This window comes from Clupea harengus, chromosome 17 (assembly GCF_900700415.2).
Source record: "Clupea harengus chromosome 17, Ch_v2.0.2, whole genome shotgun sequence".
NCBI classification, from domain to species: Eukaryota; Metazoa; Chordata; class Actinopteri; order Clupeiformes; family Clupeidae; genus Clupea; species Clupea harengus.
In genome coordinates, this window is record NC_045168.1 from 25,151,025 (window position 1) to 25,173,305 (window position 22,281).

At 42.2% G+C, this 22,281-nt stretch overlaps 2 protein-coding genes across 3 annotated transcripts in view; both read right to left on the reverse strand.

Moving 5' to 3' along the window:
• pard3aa (par-3 family cell polarity regulator alpha, a) overlaps positions 1–10,761 on the reverse strand; it is a 344,419-nt gene extending 333,658 nt beyond the window's left edge. Inside the window, 1 exon segment of the mRNA XM_031583717.2 lies at positions 10,344–10,761. Within this exon segment, the coding sequence (XP_031439577.1) occupies positions 10,344–10,463 (120 nt within the window). The 5' untranslated portion in view covers positions 10,464–10,761.
• A 4,025-nt stretch (positions 10,762–14,786) lies between these two features.
• Positions 14,787–22,281, reverse strand: part of cul2 (cullin 2) — a 30,395-nt gene continuing 22,900 nt past the window's right edge. For both annotated transcript variants that reach the window (XM_031584486.2, XM_031584485.2), the window contains exons 16-21: positions 21,513–21,590; positions 21,183–21,249; positions 17,692–17,894; positions 17,215–17,316; positions 16,984–17,100; positions 14,787–15,576 (exon numbers count right to left, since the gene is read on the reverse strand). In XM_031584486.2, the coding sequence (XP_031440346.1) occupies positions 15,445–15,576; positions 16,984–17,100; positions 17,215–17,316; positions 17,692–17,894; positions 21,183–21,249; positions 21,513–21,590 (699 nt within the window). In that variant the 3' untranslated portion in view covers positions 14,787–15,444. The remainder of the gene's footprint in view (positions 15,577–16,983; positions 17,101–17,214; positions 17,317–17,691; positions 17,895–21,182; positions 21,250–21,512; positions 21,591–22,281) is intronic.

Here is a 22,281-nt window from a genome sequence, read left to right on the forward strand (position 1 = left end):
GTTTTCAAGAAAGTCCAGAGCGTTTTTAAACAGTCGCTGCCATTTTAGGGCATTCCAAAAGTCCAACTTTAATGTGGCTGGTGTATGACCCATTCTAAAACAATCACGCGCCTCACAAGAGTGGAGTTCAAAGTTGCAGATTGAACCAGAACACAGTCCGATTGAGTGATATCAGGGAAGATGCCACTGCTACAGCAGATAGCATACTCGAGACCAAACTTCAGTCACAAAGTGTTCAATATATATTCTGTTTTCAGTATGCTGGACTGCCTTCTCAACCACAACACTGCAGTTGACATTGCACTGAGAAACCCCACCCATTAGGGTTGGCCCAACGTGTTGAGACACCACTCAACGCAGTAATGTTTCAACACAGTATGTCCACTTTATAGCACACCTCTTAGCTCCAGGTGAGGAGAATTCTCAAATCCCAGCCACTACACCACAGACTACACTGCATTTAATCCCTCTGCCTAACCTAAGAAAACAAGGACCCAATGCATCCATTTGATTTACAGTTCCTCAGATACCATATTTGGCCATTTCATTTCAGACCGATTCCCCCTTGTCATTGTAGATTACTGGTTAAGAGTCCATGCAAGTGAGCTGCAAAATTGTTACTCTTTGTCCCGTAAAGCATAGAGGCAAACAACGGAATCCCAGTGATTTCAATTCTGGAGGGGTGCAAGCTGAAATGAAAATCTAACATCTGTGATCTAAGTTTGGCTCTTAGGCCTCTCACCCTCTGGCTCCCTAGTCTGGCATGGTCTCCCTGGATAGAAACAAGAGGCCAAATTCTGAGGGATTCTGCCCAGAGAGACGGCATCTTTCCTTGGGCATAGACTTGCCATTAGCCGGTGGAAAAGGAATATACTTAAAAAGAGCGGAAGACTAGTCAGGAGTTCATGCAGAGGCTTGCTGACATTTCATTTACTAAATCTGTCCTGTCACAACTAGTTTTCACTTCAAAATGTCAAAATGACTCTCTGTGGTAACAGGAAATGAAAGATCCTGCACTATAACCCAAACAAGCTCATGAATGTTTGTGAGAAGGATCTAATCGGCCGTACATTAATAACATTTTTTACATAATGCTTGTGAAAGTGGCAAGTGGCAAAATGGAGGCTCATTTGTCTGTATCTCACCAGTGGTTCGCCCCGAACACCAATGAGCAAAAGGCCAGCAGGCCGCCCACTCCGCCCCCCCAGGGAGCTGACAGCGGTCCACTGGCCTTCTGCTCTCTGGGGTGTCTGAGAAGGACAAGGGAGAGGGGGGACTGACGACAATCAGGAACATGGCAGATGAAATCATACACGTATCAGGATGAGCATGCTAGCATAAATGTACACAGCATACAAACATACAAACATAACATTATACATTAACATTATAATAGGAAAAGGAAGAAACCCTCACAGTACCTGTGCAGCTTTCTTGCTTGGCCTCCAAATACATGAGCTTAACTTAGCAGTTCATATTAACATTAACACACTCTAGCAACTGCTAACTGTTAGCATGGCTCCCTATGGTAGAGATAGCTAGGACAGTTCATACGTATTAACATTAACACACCCTAGCAACTGCTAACTGTTAGCATGGCTCCCTATGGTAGAGATAGCTAAGACAGCTCATATTAACATTAACACACCCTAGCAACCCATGGTTCCCTATGCTAGAGATAGCATACTATCACTGAGGGCAGTTCATAAGCGCCATGAGACCTTGCCTGTTTTCCCGTCTTGTGGAGGTTTACGCTCGTAGCATCCTGCTAAATATAGTTGGGTGGAAATAACACAACACCCATTACTTTACCCTTCTGGAAGACTAAATGTGAATGAAAATCTATCCCATGATGGTTTTTTTCCTGATACATTAATGGGATTCATATGTGAAAGCGGTACTATACAGAGCGGCATGCTAGAAAAACAGCACCAGAATTCCACTTGCAGTGTGTTGAGATGGCAATGAGTATTAATTTAGTGAGAACTCAAGAAAGAAATAGGAGCGGGCATGCCTGATCAATGAGTATTAATTTAGTGAGAACTCAAGATAGAAATAGGAGCGGGCATGCCTGATCAATGAGTATTAATTTAGTGAGAACTCAAGAAAGAAATAGGAGCGGGCATGCCTGATCAATGAGTATTAATTTAGTGAGAACTCAAGATAGAAATAGGAGCGGGCATGCCTGATCAATGAGTATTAATTTAGTGAGAACTCAAGATAGAAATAGGAGCGGGCATGCCTGATCAATGAGTATTAATTTAGTGAGAACTCAAGATAGAAATAGGAGCGGGCATGCCTGATCAATGAGTATTAATTTAGTGAGAACTCAAGATAGAAATAGGAGCGGGCATGCCTGATCATGCATATGCATACATTAGCACCTGAACAGAGAACTGAATCATACAGAGTTTGCGTAGGAATTGTACAATGTCTCTCAGTCTCAATAGCTCTCCATCTTAACCACTCACGAGTGCTTCAGTTCTCTGTTCAGGTGCTAATGTATGCATATGCATGATCAGGCATGCCCGCTCCTATTTCTATCTTGAGTTCTCACTAAATTAATACTCATTGATCAGGCATGCCCGCTCCTATTTCTATCTTGAGTTCTCACTAAATTAATACTCATTGCCTGTCTGCCGAAAATACCATTGAGAGGAGACCACAGAGAATGACAGCAATTATCGCTATGGACAAACAAATACCATCTCCCTTTGTCCAGCTTGGGCATATTCAGTCTGGATCTAGATAACGGTTTCATGAAGGTAGATGAGATAATCAATATGGCGCTGAGATCTCTCCATAAGCATTTGGGCATTTTCTATCATAAGTAAATAAGCCTAATGTATGTGCATAACTCCAAAAGTAAGTCTTGTTTGCAATTGAGAGGTCTGTCAGATGGCAAATGACCCGACAAGCCTGATTAAACACAGACACATAAACACCATAGATTGATCGATCAGGCATCACTCAGCCCCAAGGTCACCTCGTTTTACTTCAGTAGGTGGAAGAAAACCCAGGGAGGGTGAATGAACACACAAGCCGCCAAAAGGGAACAAACAATAAAAACGTCTCATTTGAGGGCATTTATTTTTGGCATATGTGATTTAGGAGTTAGGACAAACTGATCAATAAGCAATACATCTACCTTCATCTGTAAACGGCATAGCCTTCAGCAAGAGACAGGTATCAGTAAGTCAGTTCTGTTAATATCCACTCTGTTAATATCCACTCTGGTTGTTTAGGCTGTTTTAGCATGATCACTCGCATGTGACATTAGGTCAGTTCACTCCTGGTATTGACATGTGACATTAGGTCAGTTCACTCCTGGTATTGACATGTGACATTAGGCCAGTTCACTCCTGATATTAACATGTGACATTAGGTCAGTTCACTCCTGGTATTAAGATGTGAGATGATGTGACATTAGGTCAGTTCATTCCTGATATTAACATGTGACATTAGGTCAGTTCACTCCTGATATTAACATGTGACATTAGGCCAGTTCATTCCTGATATTAACATGTGACATTAGGTCAGTTCACTCCTGGTATTAACATGCACCCTGGGTGGTATTGACATGCATCCTGTGAGGTTCGATCACAAGAGAACAGCTCTAAGCAGTCACTTCACATCCCTTTTTTGCCATTAAAATGCGTGTCCACATGCGTCTTGAGTGACCACTTGTGTTCGCATCTCTCTTCCCCACTCTACATGCAAAGAAACACATATATTATTTCCGCTTGCAAGGGCCAAATGCATTGTTGTTTTTAACTGGTGGAAGGCATAAATCAGGGATTAAAAAAAATAAAAAGAAACCTTCTGACTTTTTTTTTTTCATGCCAAGCCCTATTCCTCGTCTCAAAAGCCTTCATGCCATTAGCCTACATGACTATGTGCATTTGAGTCATGAACTCTTTTCTGTACCTTTCAAATAGCCTCCATTCTACATCTCACGGTTCCATCCAGCCTGTGCATGAACATGCGCTTCAACTTTCTGTTTTCAGTGCGCGGTCAGATTATTTTTGCATGACAGTGCCACAAATACAGCATTGCTTCAGAAAAGATCATTTCACTGTAAATCCAAGGTGTAACTTCAGCTTTATCTACATACACAAATCTTTGCTGACCTGACAAGGATTCCGCTTTTCTGAAGCATTGAAATATTGTTGCCTGCAACACCACGAGCCCATGCTGCTGTTGCCTAGGCTATGAGTTTGCGCTACTGATACTTTTACTATTACTACATAATAACAATGTGTTGGCCACATTCGCGTTCACACTGCTAAAAGAATGTGGCCATATGCGTCCCAAACCACCTCAGAATGTGACCTGATCAACACAGTCACACACAACCATTCAATCCACTACCACTAACCTGATCAACACAGTCACACACAACCATCCACTCCACTACCACTAACCTGATCAACACAGTCACACACAGCCCTCCACTCCACTACCATTAACCTGATCAACACAGTCACACACAGCCCTCCACTCCACTACCACTAACCTGATCAACACAGTCACACACAGCCCTCCACTCCCACTAACCTGATCAACACAGTCACACACAACCATTCAATCCACTACCACTAACCTGATCAACACAGTCACACACAACCATTCAATTTCACCTGATTATACCATGTGATATCACTGGACAATAAACATAAAATAAATAAACCTGGGCTTTGGAATTCATACCCTGAACCTATAATAGGCCACGTGGTAAATGGGGATCCAATCCGGAGACTGAGGGATTGAGTAGCATGTAAAACACACAAAAGCTGTTTGATTACACACACACACACACACACACACACACACACACACACACACACACACACACACACACACACACAGATCCACAGCACACACAGACTGCACTCAAGAGAGCAAGGCCAGCTCGTGAGCATGACCTGTGGTCGACTCTGAGGTCATGGGGTGGATAAGGACATATAGACCGTGGCTACTGCCAGTGTCTTCATTCCCGGCTTCTGATTGGTAGGTTAAGAAGAGCTGCACCAGTGCCTGCAGAAGAATCACTCACACCCCTCCACATGGACCCATGTTAGCCAACACAGACACTGATGAAGAATCACTCACACGCCTCACGCCTCTCATCCACATGGACCCATGTTAGACAACACAGACACTGATGAAGAATCACTCACACGCCTCTCATCCACATGGACCCATGTTAGACAACACAGACACTGATGAAGAATCACTCACACGCCTCTCATCCACATGGACCCAACACAGACACTGATGAAGAATCACTCACACCCCTCCACATGGACCCATGTTAGACAACACAGACACTGATGAAGAATCACTCACACGCCTCTCATCCACATGGACCCATGTGACCCAACACAGACACTGCAGAAGAATCACTCACACGCCTCTCATCCACATGGACCCATGTTAGCCAACACAGACACTGATGAAGAATCACTCACACGCCTCTCATCCACATGGACCCATGTGACCCAACACAGACACTGATGAAGAATCACTCACACCCCTCTCACATCTCATCCATATGGACCCATGGTAGCCAACACAGACACTGATGAAGAATCACTCACACCCCTCCACATGGACCCATGTTAGCCAACACAGACACTGATGTGGGAGACAACATGCTCTGATATGACCTCACTCCCCACAACCTCTCCCTCTTGTTATTGCACACACTAAAACAAAGATTTGGACTCCAGTGTAACTGGCTTAAGCAAAGTAAAGTAAAGAACATAAATGCGGCTAGTTTACCCTTGAGACACCATGAGGGAGGATAAGTGGATTGGACAAACTGTGCAATCTATTCGCAAAAACTCATTCATAAAATGTAAACACATTTGTTACACACATTATTTAAAGGTCTTATGGTATACAGCCATATCTGTGGCAAGCATAACATTATCAAGGGAAACGGTTCAATTTTGCTGGCATTCCTGAGAATGCCCTTTCCACCTATGTCTGCAAAGGGCATGACGGTCTTTTATCAACTTCACCATTAACAAGATTTAAATCACTGCATGTCACTGTGCACTGGAGACTAGAGACATCGTTTCTATCATCACCCTTGAACCCCCAACATCTTTACAACCATTTCAAAGAAAAGAAGTCACACAGGAGCCATCAGAGTGGGCCAAGGGGAAGAAGCATCATGTGAACGACCCAAAAGGTCACACTAGGTCAGGGCGCACACAGCACAACGCTGTCCAGGCGCACACAGACATGGGCATAGAGAATAAGAAGGGTAGGGGAATGCCATGCCCCTTAAGTGGAGAAAGCCCAGAAGACCACACACGGATGTCACAGAAAGACTGAAAAAAGTATCAAAATGATAAAGATATAACTTCCTAAACCACACATATAGGTATATAAACCACAATGGTATTACGCCATGTTATAACTTAAGATGCAAGTTCTTTTCTAATTGTAGTGATTGGAGAGCCCAGCCTTGTTGTTTCTCTATGTAGATCACTGCATGACAGATCTATTAGGATTCAGTCTACACTGAAATACAGACAGAACCAGAAAAGATGAACACACTATCCTCATCGAACAATGACAACCCAGTTAAGGACAAGAGGCAGTGTGTTAATATACTCTTTCATCCAAACTATAGGGGACATATATCTAATCTTGCACAACACTACAGCTTTAAAGTGAGACTTCCCTGGTCACCCCACATAACATCTGTCATTCCACTCTAGAGATGACTAAAGATCAGTGATCATTTTCTCCGCTTATTTCATCATATTTTGAGTTTATTTTGCCGTGCCCAGTGTTTCTCATTATCTAGAACACTACTGTATCCCTTAGCCCACGTGCATTACACTTTCAGGGTAATACACAGTAACCTCCAATCAGAATCCGTCAACTGTTTACTGTGGACTGTGGAGCTGTGCATGGTAAGAGTAACATGTGCAGGGCTTCCACACAGAGGCAGATAGAACACAGAGCAGATAGAACACAGAGGCAGATAGAACATGCATGTGTCAGGGCATCCACACAGAGCAGATAGAACACAGAGCACATAGAACACAGAGCAGATAGAACATGCATGTGTTAGGGGTTCCACACAGAGGCAGATAGAACATAGAGGCAGATAGAACACAGAGGCAGATAGAACATGCATGTACAGGGCATCCACACAGAGGCAGATAGAACCCTCAATGAGCCAATGGAAAAAGGGGGAGAGGGATGGTAAGACACAGAGAGAGCAGGCTGGGGCATAGATGTGTTGTGAGGTGCTATTGATAAAGGGCTTGCTTTCTCCTTCACTGCAATGTCACTGTTCACTATCGATCACAGGGGCTAAATCAGCCTCACTGCCATGTTCCCCAAGACAAAGCACTGATTCAGCAGGACTTGTTGTCAGCCTAGGCTCTCCAGTGCTGGTGGAGTGCGTACGCGTAGAGGAAGAGAGAAGGCTTGGCAAACTCTACACTCCAAACTACACTCAGCCCTAATCAATGGAGCAGCTGCCCACATTCTGCTGAGGCATGGAAAACGAGCCTGCTTGGCCACAAGAGACTTTGGTTGTGTGTTTATGTGTTCGCACTAGAGAGTGCATGCATCAAGACACCCACTGTGTGTGTGTCTCTAGGTGTCTGGATGTATTAGAATAAATAACAATATTGTCTAGGGGGCTAAGAGTGCTACAAATTCTATAGAGCATATTCTAATAAAGTGCAGTAATCAATACATAAATCAATAAAGCAGAAGTCTAATAAAGTCTTCAAGAACGGAGGCAAAAAAGCATATCCGTCTCGATGTCAACTGAAGCTAAACGGTGTTGTTCTACGCTTTCAAACTGTGTGTTAAGCAAAGTAATGCACACAAAGTGCAGTTTTACACCGTGCATTTTAACAACAGCATGTGATTAAACATTTCTGGACTTCCTGACAAAACACTGAACTATTTTTAGTTCTATCAAAATGTCAATTAAAAAGTTCCTGACAAGACAGGCGAGGTAGATGTCTTTAAACATGCTCAGAAACCATACTGGCTGAGTAATCAAAATGACTATTTGTACTGCGAGTTTGGATAGCTATTAGACCATAATATTTTTATATCCAAGGGGTAATTTCATTCAGACTGGCCTATTAGTCCGAACATTAACAAAGTATCAGGAGTATTAACAGAGTATCGGGAGTATTAACAGAGTATCAAGCCCCCATGCAGAGTATCAGGCCTCATGTAGAGTATCAGGCCCCATGTAGATTATCCGGAGTATTAACGAGTATCAGGAGTATTAACGAGTATCAGGCCCTATGTAGAGTATCAGGCCCCATGTAGAGTATCAGGAGTATTAACGAGTATCAGGAGTATTAACGAGTATCAGGAGTATCAACGAGTATCAGGAGTATTAACGAGTATCAGGAGTATCAACGAGTATCAGGAGTATTAACGAGTATCAGGAGTATTAACTAGTATCAGGAGTATTAACGAGTATCAGGAGTATTAACGAGTATCAGGCCCCCATGTAGAGTATCAGGAGTATTAACGAGTATCAGGAGTATTAACGAGTATCAGGCCCCATGTAGAGTATCAGGAGTATTAACGAGTATCAGGCCCCATGTCCATGTAGGGACTGTTCTGACCTATTCAGCTTTGCTTTTTAAGTACAAAGTGAGATTGTTAAAGTCTGCACATTTGACAAAAGCCATCTTAAAATCTAAACAAAACATTTGACCAAAAAACACATTTTTACTAAACACATAACTACTCCCATGAAGGCATTTCGAAAGCACAAATCCACTCTATTTATTTCAAGGCTAAAAAAATATGCATTCATCGAAACATTCCACACAAATATGTGTCCACATTCAGGTGTAAAGTGGGTTTACAGTACAATGCCAAATAGTTGTCAGACATGATTAAATCAAGCTGACAGTAACTTCCCAATTGCAGGTGACCAAAGGGTAAAAACTCAAAATTTCATGTATCTCTCTTTTACTCTCACTCTAAAGAAGAACTTAAAACGTGTTTTGCCTTGTGTAAAGAAACACCCTGGCAACCGTGGCTCTGGTTCACCAAACTATTCCAAGACTGTAAAATTTGAGGCCATATGACGTGATACCGATACTCATTTCCAAATACATTCAGGGCCTTCCTTTCCAGAAACAGAAGCAAACTTAGCATTAGCCTCAAAGATGAGCAATAGAGTGAAGACAACAAGGATTCAGACTAACACACAAAGGTCATACACTGCCCAGCAATGATGAAAATTCAGTGCAAAACAAATAAATGTCCTGTCCACTGAAATTCTTTGTAGAAGACTGGAAAGCACTGCAGCAAAGTCAGTTCTAAATCCCATCTGGTAGGCTATCCTAAAAGTACTTTTGGCCTAATGTGTAAATCTTGTATTTATTTATTTTTTACCAGAAATCATCTGTGATCACTGTATAGCTGGAGAGAGAATACAGAATATGGGGGGCCAAGATTACGCCCAACCAAAAAGTTACTGAGGCTCTAACATAAAACCCCAATGAAAATGATTCAATTCAGTAAAATTACTCTACTAACTAAGCGTACTCCATATGTTTACCCAAAAGGTTTATACTTCGGATAGCCCCGTCTCTTACCAAGTATTGGTTCGTTGAGAAAAGATATCTCTTAGAGACTTAGACTAATGTTTCTAACTGTAACAATTTTCCTTAAAAAAAAAGTCAGATTCATGCAAATAACTGCATTACTTAGAAGAGAGGTTAGTCTACTTTGCAGATCCTTTTCATCAAAAGGCAATAAAGGTGAGCCACATAACTAGCAAAGCATACTGACATCTGATGTATAGGCCCTTTTCCTTCCGCAGAAAAGGATTGCTGGTTGTCATCTACAAAACAGCGCGGCAAAGCGCTGACCTTAAAACCATCTGAATTATAAATCCTGAAGTTTAGCCTACCGTGTTAATGGCCCTGCAAAACTCAGAAACTGCCGCAATATTAAAGCAGTTACAACATACCGTACAGGGCCTAGAAAGCAAGAATTTTTATTAGGCTGCAGCTATTCTTGATAAACTACTAGGCTACTACTTCAACTGTTGAGAGCAGTTCAGTCACGATGAACTTTAGCTGCCAAGGTAATCCAAATAATCGGAACCACATGAAAACAGATACATTGAGCGTCTCATCGTCAGTCACTTTGAACAGTATTCCAATGCCCGATTTATGGATATACTTGATAAGGTTAGTAAGAATTCCCGTTCCCTTCCTTTTTCTTCTCCCAGAAAGCGCCATGTTGAGCAAACCGAGACGCAGTTTCGTACTGTATCCACAGATTCAACACAACATCGAGTAACCCATATAGATACAACTTACCTTGGCAATGGCTTTCTTATATCGCATTACTGCTTGTTCGATCAGACTGTGCACTTTGATATTCCCATCGCCGCAAGGAACGACCACCCTGGTCCTTCCAAAACACACGGTGACTTTCATAGTTCCTGATATTCCCTCTGATTCCAGTGAAAGCGCTAGGTCTGCCGAGCACTGCTACTTTGTGAAGAGATGTTTGTCATCAGTTCTCTTTGGCGATATAGAAATTGTACCCAAGATACACGAGGTGTAGGAAAATCATCTTTGATCCATGGCAAAGGTACTCACGTACGCATTTCTGACCACCTGTTCAGTTTTTCTGTGGGAGTATGGATGACTCGTCGGTTCTGTTCCTGCCACTAACGCGTGGGGCTGGGCTTGGGACTCCCCTCTCTGGTGAATGCGAGGATTAGGCTACTAACTCCAAAGTTAGTAGGCTACAGTCTAGTTCTTCTTGTTTACGGGCTGCAACAACATGCATTTTATTGACTGATTGTGTAGAATATTAATTATTAGACTATTTCATCCAAAGTCGCCTAAATTTTCATTCCAATATGAAGACATCCATAAAAGAACTGCCTACGAAGCAGACGCTCTTACTTCAATTTATTTTAGACGCTAACTCAACTCAAATTATTTAAGTAGAACTAAACAGTAAACTATAGACTATAAACAGTAAACTATATTTAAAAAGTAAGAAGTAATTATTTGTTGCGCAGGTTTATTTCAAAACCAATAGGCCTGAAACTGCAATAAACTGGAATAACATAATTTCCACTGCTTTTCCCAAACCAGGGAGATGATCCGGAATGTCTTCCCAATATCCTCCTCTAAGTTCGATATCCTACCTGATGTTGGTCAAAATCACCTCCTAGAGACTCCTATAGGGCTATTTTGTTGCCAATTAGATAAAGACTTTGTGGTCAGGTAAAGAAGGTGTTTAGCCACTTTTATTTGTGAAATTATAAGTTTATATGGAGAATATTATGTTCCAACCCATGTCAATCACTTGGCCCCCAAGTTGTTATATGAATGTAGGTCAATGAATATCACGCACTGTTGCAAACTTCTGACATGAAACTTGCAACGTATTGCATCCTGCAGGTTGTTTATGGTTAGGAAGTCAAGGAGATTCCAGGCACCCCCTAGTGGCTACATTCCCCAGGCCATTGGACAACTTTTGCTAATCGGTTTTCGGATGGTCCGCTAATGAGTTACAGAAAAAGCCCACAATTTTGCCACTAGCTTTCAAAACATTTTTTCCGTTCTTCATGTTTACTTCTTCAATCATTTTAACAAACACTTATCATTTTCGTTGATATAACCAGCGCCTAACCAAGGTCTTTAAATGACCAAGACATTTTTCTCATTGAAAGCCTTCTAGTACCATCAACTAGGCTGCTTCTGTTTAGCGGCTGGTATTTTAAATAGGCTATGCCAAGGATATGATTGAAAAATTCCAGGAACTGCTAACATTTTATGTTGTTTTCATAATATCCACACCCAGTTACACTAAAGATGATGGTGGTCGGAGAGCGAACCAAAATGCATCGGTGGACCGATGGTGTTTGCTATCTGGGTACCTTTACATAACCTTGTATCACTTTGAACGACCTCAATAAGAGCCCTTCAGTCTCTTCATTCTACTTGAGATATAGGCCTACTATTGGACCTGTGTGGCCTCTAACAAATCACCCTTTCATACATTGCATAGCCTACATTCCAGGGCATTTCAGCAATACTTGCACTAACTTGCTAAATTGGAGCCAATTCTCATCTGGGTTCCACTTGCATTGCAAAACTACTTTAGCGTCAGCTGTAGCAGGGGATCTAAATGCAGCCAGACAATGGGGACAGGCAGGCCATAGTCACTTTTGTCTATGGGCTTTGAGTAAGAGTTCTATGTTAAACAGTTGTTGAATGTCACTTCAGATCTGCATTTGATGGGGGAAGGACAGGATCCTGAGCAGAGATGGGCAGTATTTCAATTACTTGTATTAGAAATACGAATTTCAATCACTTTGAGTATTTTGTAATTTGTATTTGATAGGGCCGATACAAAATCTAACGTAATTTGTAACAAAATACTTTAGAGTGGAGTAATTTTGTATTTAAAATACTCAAAATACTTTCTCCAGTGTTTAGGCAGAAGGAGATTTTTTTTCTGTCTGATTCTACCACTAGACCGTCTGATATGCCTCTGAATGTCATTGTCGAATCAGGCAACAGTCAGGCAAAAGTGGTGCTTCATGTTAAATCCATTTTTTTCAGAAAACAGGGCTGTGTTCGAAAACTTAGATAGCTGTCTTGATCCTTGTCAATTTATCTTCATTAGTACGCCGTCTTAAAGGAGGTTCTTTCAAAGAGCGAATCGAGTTGTTGCACTGAATGTTAGCCATCTTGACAGAATGTGGCCGTGTCTATTACCGCGCACTTTACGAAGTACGCTGCAATACAATGCGTAGTGCACCATAAGCACTTACATCTGTAGTGCATTCCCTCGCTGATTAGTGTTGTCTCAAATGGAACACTGACGGACACAAATGTGCAAGCCTTTTACCCATAAATCTGTGCGCCAGCTTCCTCCGGCCAACTGGAAATTTTAAACAAAGATGGCGGACCAAACTTCGCTCACAGCCGTGCTTTGTATGTAAATGTACATCTTTTGGCGTTTTCTCGCTTAGATTTTTCAAAAGTTACCAAGAAATAGACACTCTACTATCAGATAACACCGTTATTGTAACCAGCAATAATGGTTGAAGTGATTTGCGAAGCGTCAGTCAGCCAACTTTCCAAACTGAAAAGCTGCTGAAAGGGCTCCTCCTCTTCCGTTAAGTAGTGCGCCATCCGGGTACTTTCAGTGCCCTGAATTCTGCTGGTTCTGTCAGTGTGAATGCCCTAAGCACTGAAAGTCAGTGTTTAAAGTGTGCAAGTGCGCGGTAATAGACACGGCCTGTGACTTGATCAAAGACGTATGACGTCCTTATACGCAATTACGTATGACGAAACCACGGTGGGGCGAGCCCTCCCGGAAGCCATAGAGATTGCATTGAGAGTCACACAGCTGCTGCCTGCAAAAATATATATATACATAATCAATCAAGTTGTTGTCTTTTAATAGCTTTGCTTAGTTACACTGACATTCTGTGACTTTTTGTGGGGTTCACCAGAGCTTTGTGTACATTATATAGCCCAAACCTGAATGCTCTGCTATACCAAACTGTGAGTAAACAGGAAAATCCAGAAAAAGTATTTCCTATATTTTAAATACAAAATACATGTATTGTATTTTGTTACATTTTCTGGCACCAGTATTTTGTATTTTATTTGAATACATTTATTTGAGGGGTATTTTGTATTTTGTATCAAAATACATTTTGATGTATTTTTGCCCATCTCTGATCCTGAGTAGGGGTGTAACGGTACGTGTATTCGTCCTGAACAGTCACGGTACACGCAGTTGTACGAAACAAACGGTAACGTGCACCAACGTCTTTAAAATAAATGAAAATATAACCTAGCCTTATGGATTCGGCTTTTTTTCTTTGCTGTTGTACCTGACTCCAAACCATTATGTCCAAACCGTGGTGGGAACCAAACCGTGAGTTCTGTGTACTATTACAACTCTAACCCTGGGAAATATAACCGTATTTCTGATTATAGTGCTCCCCCCACAGGTAATCTGCATACAAAATAGAGCTCGGGATTAGGAGGCTCAAATAAAGGCAATTCAGGATGCCAAAAGCATTATTTGTGTTCAACTAACCACTTCACGCATGAACATGAATTTATTATCAGTAATTAGTGTGAAATGGAGGATGCTAAACAGAACAACAACCCAGAGTTCATGGGTCCAGTGAGTTTTGAATATGGTAATAAAGCAGTGTGTTGAATAAAATGAAGTGCTTCTGAAGCTTGAGAAGCTTGTGTTGATCTTCCCTTAACTCAGTGGTTCCCAAAGTGTGGGGCGGGCGCAGGTTGAGGGCAAAAGAACCCTGAACAACCAGCTACTAGTAAAATGCTCTTACACCACAGTACCCTGCACTAACTGATTTGATAAGTTTATACTTTTTGTAAGTACAAAGTATAAGTACATATAAGTGTATGGTAGGGGCCTACTGTTTAACTTTAGCTGTTCAAATAAAAACAATGTTTAAGAAAAGCTATGCAACAGCTAATGAGCTTTTCTTTTTTTTAATTAAAAACTTTAAAAGCATATATATTTCCTCATGGTGAAAGGGGAGCCTGCCATGAAATGTTTGGGAACCACTGCTTTAACTATAGGAAGACAAATAGTGCATTCTAATTTAAATTGTAACAAAACTGTGCTGTACAATGTAAATCACCTTTCCAGCATCCATAGTTTCTTGGCTCCCATGTTCAAGGTCCTAGGTTCCAGACGCAAGGATAGGCTGTTACACACTGCTCTCTAAAGAGACAAGTAGGTAACATTGGCTGTTTTCTTTATTTATTGACAAGCAGCAGGATCATGTCTGTCACTTCATTTTTTTTTTCTTTACATTTTTAAGTAAATACAGTTATCGGTTTGCCGGTTTTATTACAATATTTTTTTTTCTTACTTTGATACATTAAAAAAAACACACAGAAACTGCAAACGTGAGAAAAAAAAAGCATGGTTGTTTTTTCTTCCTTTGTTTTTTTTTTTTTTGTAATTTCTTACGTCTTGCTTCATACATCTTATATCTGGAACGCATCTCAAGCTTCTTTCTGTCTTTCGCGTTCTTATTTTTTTTTTCAGTTATGCTTCTGAGAAATGGTTTATCAGCGTTTGCACTCCAGTAGCTATAGGCATTTCTCATAGACGCACGGGGCGTGGCACTGGTGATGTTGTAAACAGCATAAAGAGGGGTGAGGCTGGGGGACGGGACGGGAAGGTGATGAGTGGGATGTTGGGGCATCTGGTGGCTGCCTGGCAACTCCGTGGCCATTTCCAAAATGGAAGAACAGTCCAGATGCTTCATCCAAAATCAGGTCATAGCCATGGCAGTCGCTGGCGACAGAAAAGAAACTGATAATAATGGTCTATTTTTGTTAGAATTTGTTTCGTTCCGCTTTGCATTTGTTGCTTGTTCTTTTGTGCATCTTATGCCACATAGCTGTACTCGTCGGCTGAACTCTGGCTTCGTTCGATGTACTGCTTGTCGATCAGGACCTCAATGCACTTCTTGATCATGCTGATACTGGGGTTGAACCGGGCCTTGGACTGGTTGATCACCTAAAAGGAGAAAAGAAACAGGTATATCTCCAAATTAAACTTTGGTGACCTCAAGTAGAACAGTCTTACCAGGATCCTGTGAGAGTTTGTTGTGACTGTTGCGTCCAAAAGTGACTACATTTGCTGCAGGAATTCTCAAAAATTGCTATTAAATTCGTTTTGTTTTCCTACCCCATTTTCCTGTGAGAATTTCAAAAAGTTGAGATCCCACTAGGATTTTGCGAGAGGTTTTTTGCAAATCTATTGTGCAAATTTTGCAAATTTAAATTCTTGAATTTGTGTGAATTTGCAAAATTGCAAAATTACAAAATGGGGACTAGTTTATGAATTGCACTGGTATATGAACAGAACCCTTGAGTGCCCCTGCATAGATAAGAGAGAGGGTACATGAACAGAACCCTTGAGTGATAAGAGAGAGGGTACATGAACAGAACACTTAAGTGCCTCTGCATTGATAAGAGTCAGGGTACATGAACAGAACCCTGCATAGATAAGAGTCAGGGTACATGAACAGAACCCTTGAGTGCCCCTGCATTGATAAGAGTCAGGGTACATGAACAGAACCCTGCATTGATAAGAGTGATGTTCATACAGCAGGTTTGGGCCACACACCCTGCTTTTCCTTCACAACCCTATGAAGTCTCTCTCTTGGCCCTCCCTCTTTTAACAATATCTTTCACTCCAGAGAGACAGAGTCAGTACACAAACATGGCCTTCAACAGAAACATGGCCACCCAAAGCATCCAGCTGGCAGTAAGCATTGTCTCTATGAACAGAGAGGCAGACACGCCACCGAAGGGCCCAGGGCTAGATGAGGTCGACGCACAAGAGGAATGTGCCGGAGGTATCCTGTTGATACGTGGTGAGACGTACACCACTCGATCACTTGAGCAGAGGGAAGAGCATGCGTCTTAAAACATCACACTTCCGCACAGCTGAATGTGTTTAAGTACATGCATGTGCATAGAAATATCTGATTGGATTTTTTTTGGAGGTGTTATGTTTGTATTTAGGTTTGGTTGTTGGGATGTATCGCGTGCCTGCCCCTGAGAGTGAGGGCATAAACCAGAAGCTGAGTGGTCCTCGGGCATGTTCTGACAGTAGTCCGTCGTGGGAAAGATTCCCATTCCTGTTGTGTCAGGGTAGTCCTGTCTCAGCGCCCAAGATTTATGCTGCACGACTGAAAAACCTTCACTTTGACAGCCGTGTTGGTGCTTGTGCTGCTCGTAGTAGTCCACTATGTGTAAGTGCTTATGGGGAAAGTAGCAATCAATTATGGAAAGCCTCCAAATGTGTGTTAACGAGAGAGCCCACTAATTTGAATATTGATCTCTGATCTCTATCTATTGTGTGTGTGTGTGTGTGTGTGTGTGTGTGTGTGTGTGTGTGTGTGTGGTGTGTACCTACCTCTTGTATTAAAGCATTGTGTCTCAGGATTTTTCTGGCTTTCATGATTCTCACTATTGCAGCCTGTAAATACATTTTTCGGTCTTCATCCACTGCACTCCGCGTCTGTTCCATCTCCTAGAAACCCAGACAAACACATATCGAACATATATCCAACAACACCTCTCCTCACAGAATTCAAGAACATTACTTTTAAAATGATTGAAATGAAACAATTCCAGGGTCCCATACCTGTGGTGTGTCTTTCTGCATTGATGTTGTGATTTTAAACTTTGTTCTTTTACTGGTGAAACTCATATTTAGTGAAAATGTGGATTCTGTTTCTATTTCCTCCTGTGTAACACAGCAAAACAAGGGGCATGTTTAAACAAGTCATGTTTTCATTTAAAGCTAAACAAAATAGTCTCTGCTTATCTTGCGGGTTACAGGGCCACTGATCTCCCACTGACAACAGCAGTACAACTTTGGAAGATTCAGACTCCCTGTAAGATTCAGGCAGTTTACCATGATAAATGACCCCTTCACTTTCCTTTCAAACTTACTTTTGAGGTAGATAGAGAGCCAATAGGTTTATTCATATTTGGAATCAAGAGGACAACTGGTATTACTAATATACTACAATAAAGCATAGGGATCTGTTCAAAACAGAATTATTCCATTTAGCTGTCAAGGTTCTGTAGGGACTGCTATGTTTTCAGTAAGCCTTACTTTCTGGGAATCGTGGTTGAGCATCTTGACATCCAGCAGAGACTTGATGGTCTTCTGCAGCTCCTTCTCGCTCATCTGCGTACTGTCCTGCAGCTCCTTGTAGCTCACCGTCTCACTGTTGTTGAACGCCAGCAGAACAGCCATCTGATAGGTGGTCACTATGGCAACGTACGGCTTTGACAGGTAATTCATTTTCACCTCTCCTGAAGACAGAAGAACACGTTGGTTAGCTCAAACAGGGAGGGAAGACTACAACATTTTTGCATTTAAAGTCAGAATGGCAAAATATTGTACTACTTTTTGAGATTAAACAGGACAATGTCAATTAAAGAAGCTGTAAAACTAGTTTCTAATCTCTATTAAATTGTGATTCAGTGACAAACACCTACTATCTTACTCGGTTTCAAACCATCTGAGTCACCTGCTCAACCAACCCTCAAAGCCCATCATGCTGCGGAAACGCATCACAGTATGTATTCTTCAACTCCCAGCTGACTCCCAGCATCAACACATTTCATTGAAAGAGTCAACCACCCTTAAATTCCATATTGTGAGTCTCCCTGTCCCTGGCCGCCCTCTGCTTATCTATGGGACAGGAGTGTCGTCAGCCTGCTGTGCTGACTGGGATTATGGGCAGTGTTTGCCCCGGCTCTCAGCAGTAATCTCTCCCCGTAATTTGGATGGATTAGCATGAAAAGAGGCAGGCAGTCCAGGCATAATATATGAGATTTACCAGCCTCCAGCACAATCACTAAGGCAATAATGCTACTTCATCAGAGTGGTATTCCCTACAGTGTGTTCAGAAGCCTTCTTAAGGGATAAAACATCATTAGTCATGTTGTGCTGCTGGAGAGACAGCGTGATTGGAATTCCATTTCAGTCCGGTTGCCACGGGGACATAGAAAAAGCATTCTTCTCAATCCCTGCTTCAGCAGCCTCAACATTCTCTTGTTTCCCTGTTTGTGTGATTGAGTGACAGTGCGTGAGGCTTCTCTCCCTGGGAAATGTCTTGGGATGTCAATTAGTGATGTGGAGGGGAGGTGATGATCAGGGAGCTCCATAGGTCAGTCATTGATATGGAGTTTGTTTCATTCTTGGTGAGGTCTGAGGTCTTTGTTTAATACTCGTCAGAGCTCAGAGCAGTACATTGAGAGTGATGCATGATCCTCTGAGCAAGTGTATTTAACTTATTTCATTATGTATTATTATAACATTTTATATGTATTTATTTGTATAAGTGTTCAGGGGTTTGTTGTTTTTATTAAAAATACATATCCTAATGCCTGTTCGAAGGCTGTAATCTTAAAAGGCAATAAACCTTGAACCATCTACCTCTGGCCTCCTCCGTCTTCATTCGAGGCCCAAAAGTAGAATGCCGCTACACTGGTGTCAGAAGTGGAACAGTGAAAAGCTGCCTGTTGTTTAACTGAGTCCCAGAGGATAGCAGATTGCCTGGGGCCGGATGGCGTGACCCAGTCCGTAAGCTCTTACTATTTACTCGGACAGGGACAAGTGACAGATAGGGAAGAGCCCTGACATGGGCTGGACTACTGAAGTCCTGAGGGAGAGAAAACACAGTCAAGAGCTAGCCAGCTAGCAGCGTCCACCACCAACCCTTTTCTGTCGCTGCCTCTGCTTCTGTCAAAGGTTTCCCACGATTGTGCTGGTGACCCAGAATGAGAACTCCAACACTCATGCCCCGACAAAGAGCTTCATTTCATGGTTGCTAGTGGTAACGATATAGTGACCGACTAGAAGATGTTTAGTGAAAACATCCCGTTCACCAACAGCTGCTGCTGCTAGCACAAAATTGGCCAACCACTTGCATAACGTTTCGTGTTTTGATCAGTTTTAAAGCCTTTCAATAATGTTAACAGCCCTTTTAAAAGGCTAGTCTTATCTCCTTGCTAGCGTATACATGCCAGCGAAGCAATGTTGTGTTCCATTCATTTCTGCTGGAGGCAGGCAGTTGTGACGTAGACGACCGAAATTGAGCAAAACAAGTGGAAAAAGTTGGGAAAGGTTTAATCGAATTCTGCCACCGGCCAATCAGATAGTTTGTCATCCTCTAAAGGTTTGAAAATTGCAGGACTATGGCATGGTTCAGTCGTTTAATAAGCTATGAAGGACAGCTTGGAGGGCCTTGTGAGGGGTTGTTGTTAGATATGCAATCCTGGGCTTACAGAATGACAGTTCTGATATCAGGACAAGTGACTGGATAGCCTACTCGCTGGCTAGCTCACTAACTAGCTTCCTAGCTCAGTCCGTTGCACCATTTCCACACGATATACCCACTCGCTGGCATGTATCAGGACCGTTAGCCGTTAGCCCTACGACACTAGCTACTGCTGTTGCAGCACACTACAAAACTCTGGTTTGTGGTCTTAACATCTCTACATGCTAGCAATGCAATCGCCCTCAGGTTACTGAGCAATAGCCTCTTCATATCACATTCTTACAACATAAGCACACTATACGACACCTAAACTCCTAACAGATCAACAAAAATAAATTCAGATCAATTTGAGAAGAGAGTTATTTGCATTTTGTTAACTGGAAACCCATGCGGACAGTGTAATACACACTATCTTCTGAACCCATTTGTCCGCACGGTAAACCTTCTCTTTAGAAATGCAGTAACAGTTTGCCATTGAGCTTAAGAGTGACCGCAGGTTGAAGCACCTTTCTGCCACTTGCTCCCCTATCCACCGAAGCGTTGATGCGGGAATATCCCCATCTCTCGGACGCAGCAAAACTTCTCCCTTTCGCTTCGTCATACTTGTGTGTGAGGCAGGCTCGTGCTCAGATTAGACAACCATGGGCTGTGTTTATCCAAAGTTGTGCCAAGAATTCAATAGCTTTGCAGAACAGGTACTGTAGCCAGGCACTGTAGAACAGGCTAGGGGGGGCCCAGCTTGCAAATGTTTGAGAACCCCTGCCTTAGAGAATCACCTCAAGTGATCAAAACAGCCTATCACTGTGGTTCAGTACGTTTGAGAACCCCTGCCTTAGAGAATCACCTCAAGTGATCAAAACAGCCGATCACAGTGGTTCAGTACGTTTGAGAACCCCTGCCTTAGAGAATCACCTCAAGTGATCAAAACAGCCTATCACAGTGGTTCAGTACGTTTGAGAACTCCTGCCTTAGAGAATCACCTCAAGTGATCAAAACAGCCTATCACTGTGGTTCAGTACGTTTGAGAACCCCTGCCTTAGAGAATCACCTCAAGTGATCAAAACAGCCTATCACTGTGGTTCAGTACGTTTGAGAACCCCTGCCTTAGAGAATCACCTCAAGTGATCAAAACAGCCGATCACAGTGGTTCAGTACGTTTGAGAACTCCTGCCTTAGAGAATCACCTCAAGTGATCAAAACAGCCTATCACAGTGGTTCAGTGTGACATTTTTACCTCTACAACTCTGAATGATCATAGGATAAAAAAAACAACCTGTTGTCATTTAATACAATATAGTCAATGATTCTTGCATACCTGTGCAGAGGAAGTGCAGCCAGGTCAACTTCCTCCCGCTGAAGTGCTGATTGTAAAATAATTCGAACTGCGGAGTACAAGGTAGACAGTGGAGAACCAATCGGATTATTTGCCCATTGCATTAAGACTGTACATTAATGACCTTTTAGTATATGGTGCACTATGACTAAACTAAATAGTTGTGTCTTTTCCCTACACATTTTGCCATTTACACAACACTGTTTTTTTAGTGTGTCTAGTGGGTTTTTTACAGACAGGGTGGAGCCATCATGCTCTGAACGCGTTGCCATGTAATTATGGGATGCTGCTTTGGTCTCTGTGGTAGCTCACCATCTGTACGCTCTTCTCCAGCTCCTGGGGGATGGCAAACGTAGAGGAGGGAGCATGCGTGAGGGGCCAGGCACCCGCCTTAAGGAAGAAACACACACACACACACACACACACACACACACACACACACACACACACACACAGCATGTGTTAGCTGGCTGACTCACTGACTTGTCTGTATTTGCCTGACCTTTAGAGAGAAAATACTTGTCTGTACCCCAAAACAAATATATTTGTAATTAAACTGCTGAGCTAAAAACATCTCAAACACGCATGTGGTTCCCACTTGCCATCCAGGATTGTTTTCAGTACTTGTCATAGCCTGCAGTTACACACAGAAAGATTTGATCATAATGTTTGTGTGTTGGTCATTATTGTAGTTTTTACTTCTTTAACTCATTTGATACGTTTTTGGGAGGTCATTAAATCTCTATCAAGTCTTACAAAGAGAGAGTTGCTAGCTCCCAGGTACTTCTGTGGAGGTAGAACTATCCGGCAGAACCAGACTCCCCTCGCGTGCAATGATTCTGAAATAGCTAAAGGGACATGCTTTTAAGGGCATACCCTGAATGGCACGACATGTCTCTACAAAGAACTTCATGCCTCCCTGACTATGCAATCTCCAAACAGAGGGAGTATCCAGAAAGTGAAACGATAGCCATTGACATGAAGTGACAGAGTAAACAGGCAGTTGACCACAGAATATGTTTTATATTTGAGATTCTTCAAAGTAGCCACCTTTTGCTTTGAGGATAGCTTTGCACACTCT